This window comes from Arachis ipaensis, chromosome B07, assembly GCF_000816755.2.
Source record: "Arachis ipaensis cultivar K30076 chromosome B07, Araip1.1, whole genome shotgun sequence".
Taxonomy (NCBI): Eukaryota; Viridiplantae; Streptophyta; class Magnoliopsida; order Fabales; family Fabaceae; genus Arachis; species Arachis ipaensis.
The window spans coordinates 116,743,990-116,748,057 of NC_029791.2; the positions used below are offsets into that span (position 1 = coordinate 116,743,990).

The 4,068-nt window shown below is 30.7% G+C and overlaps 1 protein-coding gene across 1 annotated transcript; it reads left to right on the forward strand.

The window, feature by feature from the left end:
- Positions 1,182-2,434, forward strand: LOC107605983. Its single transcript, XM_016307944.2, has one exon. It carries the CDS (start codon positions 1,239-1,241, stop codon positions 2,250-2,252), a length of 1,014 nt encoding a protein of 337 aa, XP_016163430.1. The 5' UTR covers positions 1,182-1,238; the 3' UTR covers positions 2,253-2,434.

The following is a 4,068-nucleotide window of genomic DNA, read 5'->3' on the forward strand; positions in this document are numbered from 1 at the left end:
TTTGGGAGAAACTGAAATTGATTTTAGAAAGAACATTAATGACTCCAAACATGCAGCAAAATAATAGGTGATAAGGAGGATAAGTGATAAGAAGGTGTATGTCACTTGCTTATCAAAAGAATGAGAATTTTTATGTGACATTTCTATATTGTAATTATTCTTTGGCTGCTTAGCATCACGCACCCATTTTTAATAGTGTGAGATTACTCATTTTTTTTACTGATTAAGTATTGACTAAATTTTAATCAAAGTGCTTGCTCCTAAACTTTCTCCTATAGTATTTCATAAACAATCGATGATCATATGGAACTATTTTGTCGATTTTTAGTAAATCGATGGTGGTTTGATATCTAATGGTTTGGGAGCGAAACCTACTCCTCTTTGCGAGTATCAATTTTCTAAAAGTGTATCAAAAATCCTTTAATTAGACGAAATTTAAGAAAATATGAAAAAATATAAATAAAGACTTTGAAAATAACTTTGACTGAATTTAAAATGATTTGTATTAAAGTTAAATAAGATAATAAAATGCCTTTGATTAGATCAAAGGACTTTGAATTCAAAAATAAAAGTACAAGAATATAAATTGGACAAGAATGTTAAATGTTATTTAAAAAATAAATTTGTAAGAAAAGTAAAACTTTTTGCAGAAAACATAAATAAAAAATAAAAACAAGTAAAAAGAATCATACAGAAATTTGACTCGAAACAGACTCAAAAAATCTCTAGGATATGAGTGTACATGACAAATTTCTGAAGCACTTTCGAACCTTTTTCTATTTATAGCCATCTCCTAGCCAATCAAATCAAAGTATACCCTCCACATAAGTAAACCATTGCTTCTTTTATTTAATCATGTAACGTCTGAAAATCGATCCTCAAATTTTGAATTCTTCTATTTACTTCATCAATCAATTTATCCATCTGTTATGCTAATCGAGCTCTCATTCAATACTCCTAATCACAAATTCTTCTCAATCTAAACTTCTTTTTAAAAACCCACTTATTAATCCTAGAATAACTCTCTTCTTCAAAAGTAATTATTTTCGACTACCAGGAACCCCCTTTTTTTTTGTTGAGTATGTAAAATCACACGGAATTGAATTCACAGCATAAAATATTATAATATTTTTCACCAAACACGGATACAAACTAAACTTTAATAAACAGAGTGCATATATATATATTCTACTATTTCTATTTCTATATCCTCAGTTTTGTCGACCAAAAACTTAACCATGATGATCATGAACAAAGAACAACAAGACCTGCAGTTTCTTGGTCTCTTTGGGATCTACAAAGAGTCCTACAAGATCATACTCTCATGGAGGAAGATCTTCACCAAGATCACCTTATCCCTAATCCTCCCTCTCTCCTTCATGTTCTTAATCCAAATACAAGTTTCCAATTCACTCTTCACCAAGATCATCAACCACTCCCAACAAATCACCTCAACCCCACAAGACACACCCCAATTCAAAAAACTCTCCCAAACAGTTTCTTCCGAATGGGTAACTTTCTTGGTCTTCAAGGTCTTTTACTTGGCTTTGTCGATCATATTCTCCCTCCTTACAACCTCAGCAATATCCTACACCATCTCGTTGTTTTATGCTTCAACCCATGATGATGAGGTGGTGAATCTCAGAAAGGCTATAAGCATAGTTCCAAAGATATGTGCTAGGCTTATGACAACTTTCTTGTGCGTATTCGCGGCGCTTTTGATCTACAACTTCGTGGCGGTTCTTGTTTTTATCATATTGGCTTTGACAATAAACGCTTATGCTGGGACAGAAAATTATGCTGTTCTTGGGGTTGCATCAGTATTTTCAATCATATTGGTCTTGACGTATTTGGTTGGTTTATTCTACCTCTCATTGATTTGGCAACTATCCAATAGTGTAACGGTGTTGGAAGACTCATACGGATTTGAAGCAATGAAGAAGAGCAAGGAATTAATAAAGGGGAAGATGGGGTTGTCCTTACTCTTATTTTTCACAATAATTGTTTCCTATGGTTTGATACACTTTTTATTCATGATGGTTGTTGTTCAAGGATGGAACATGAACTCGGTGGTGAGAATAGCATATAGTATACTCTGTTTGTTGCTTTTGTCTCATCAAATCTTGTTAGGACAAGTTACCCAAACGGTGCTCTATTTTGTTTGCAAGTGTTACCACAAGCAAAATATTGACAAGTCTGATTTGTCAATTTACTTGGAATATCAGCCATTGAAGAATAAAGATGTATGTTGAGGTGGGACAGTAGTACCATATGTTTGATTATGGTTTTATGGTTTTAATGTGTGTAACTAAAATAAAGGGTTGTGCCCGCATGTTTACAACTTTACATGTTTTATTAACAAAAAGATCATCAGTATTTCTACTATCTAAATTGATTGATATGCTATGTATTTGTGTCATAATATCTCTATTATTCTATAAAAAGCTTCTGAAAGAATTTAACTGTTTCTCGCTCATGCAAAATCTAAATATTACTCCTAATTAAATTATTCATATTATTTATTTATAATGGCTAAAGCCATCAAATTCATATTAACTAATTATCAAGGCGTTAGTCAAATTAAATAAATTATAAGTTGAAGATGTTGTAATTGGCGTCGAAGGTTGTGTGTGACAAATTTCATCGAGCGTGATGAATTTTTTGTCGAAGAAAAGTTGTCAACAAGAAAAAGGTAATTGGTTCCATGAAATTTGTTTGAGTTAAAGTGAAACATAGCAGTTAAACAGTGTTAAATTTGATGGTTCAGAAAATTGAGGAGGGTTACATGATTTTTGTATTTGGCAGGAACGGTTATTTCTTGGGTTCTTCATGAAGGTATGAAACAAAATATGATTGATTAAAGAAGTCTATAAATAATATATAAAATTTAAAAAAAAATAAAGGTTAGAACCTTTTTAGAAAATACTATTTGCACACTCACATTTCTAATGACTTTAATTTCTGAGTCTACTAAAAACTTTTTTTTTCGATAAGATTCTTTCCATGCCCTTCGATTTGGTCGAAAGTCTTTGTTTGTTTGCTTTCATTTCTCCGTTTTCATCTTCTTGCATTTGTTTTTTTTTTTAATTCAACTTTTTAAATTTTAGTTCTTTTCTCTTTTCTGTTTGTTTCGTTTAAATAGGGCTGGCAATGGGTAGATCCTACCCTAACCCTATTTGTGAGTTAAAAATTTTATTAAAACTCTACCCTACTTTATTCGTGGGTTGAGAATTTCTCGACCCTAATCCTATTCGCACTCTAAAATTCTAAACTTTACCCTACCCATAGAAATATCAAATTTTTTCAAAATAAATATAAAATTCAATCATTTCAAATTTTATACATATTAATAACATAAAAAATAAAAAATTAATGCTTTAAATTACTAAATTAACTAACTAGTTTTAGTGGTTGTTCACTTATTATAAGTCATTACATGAGAGAGGGTTGTGGATTCAACTCTCACTTCCTTCGCTATATATCTAATTTTTATAAAATATGTGTTATATATGAAATACGGGTAGAGTAAGATAGGATACACCCTAAACTCATACCCTACCCTACCCGTAGACATACTTGAACTGAACCAGACTGTACCCGATTTTTAAAAAAGGATATTTAATACACGTTTCAAAAAATTAGTACTCATTTAAAAGAGAAATAGATTTTGCTCTCAAATTATTAGATATTAAATCAATTTATATTTATTAAAAATTTGCAAAATACAAGAAATGACAACAAAATTTTACGGGATTCTCGGTTAATAAAATGTTTCTCTTCTCGGCTCATCTCTGTTACGATCTATTTATTTCTTTTCGCAGAAGAAACGAATATGCATGAATATTAAACTTTAATTTTATTTTATTTTTTACTCTAGCATTCCTCATTTAATAAAAGGAAGTTTCGAAGAAGGGCTAAAGCCGTGTGGAAAGTTTCGCCGTTGACCAAATGACAATAAGATGTCAAGATCAATGAAATGCTCCTTCTTAAAATACATTCGATCAGCTGAGAATTAATTTTTTTCTTTTTTCTTTTTTTATCAACATTTGATAAATATCTTAATTTTTA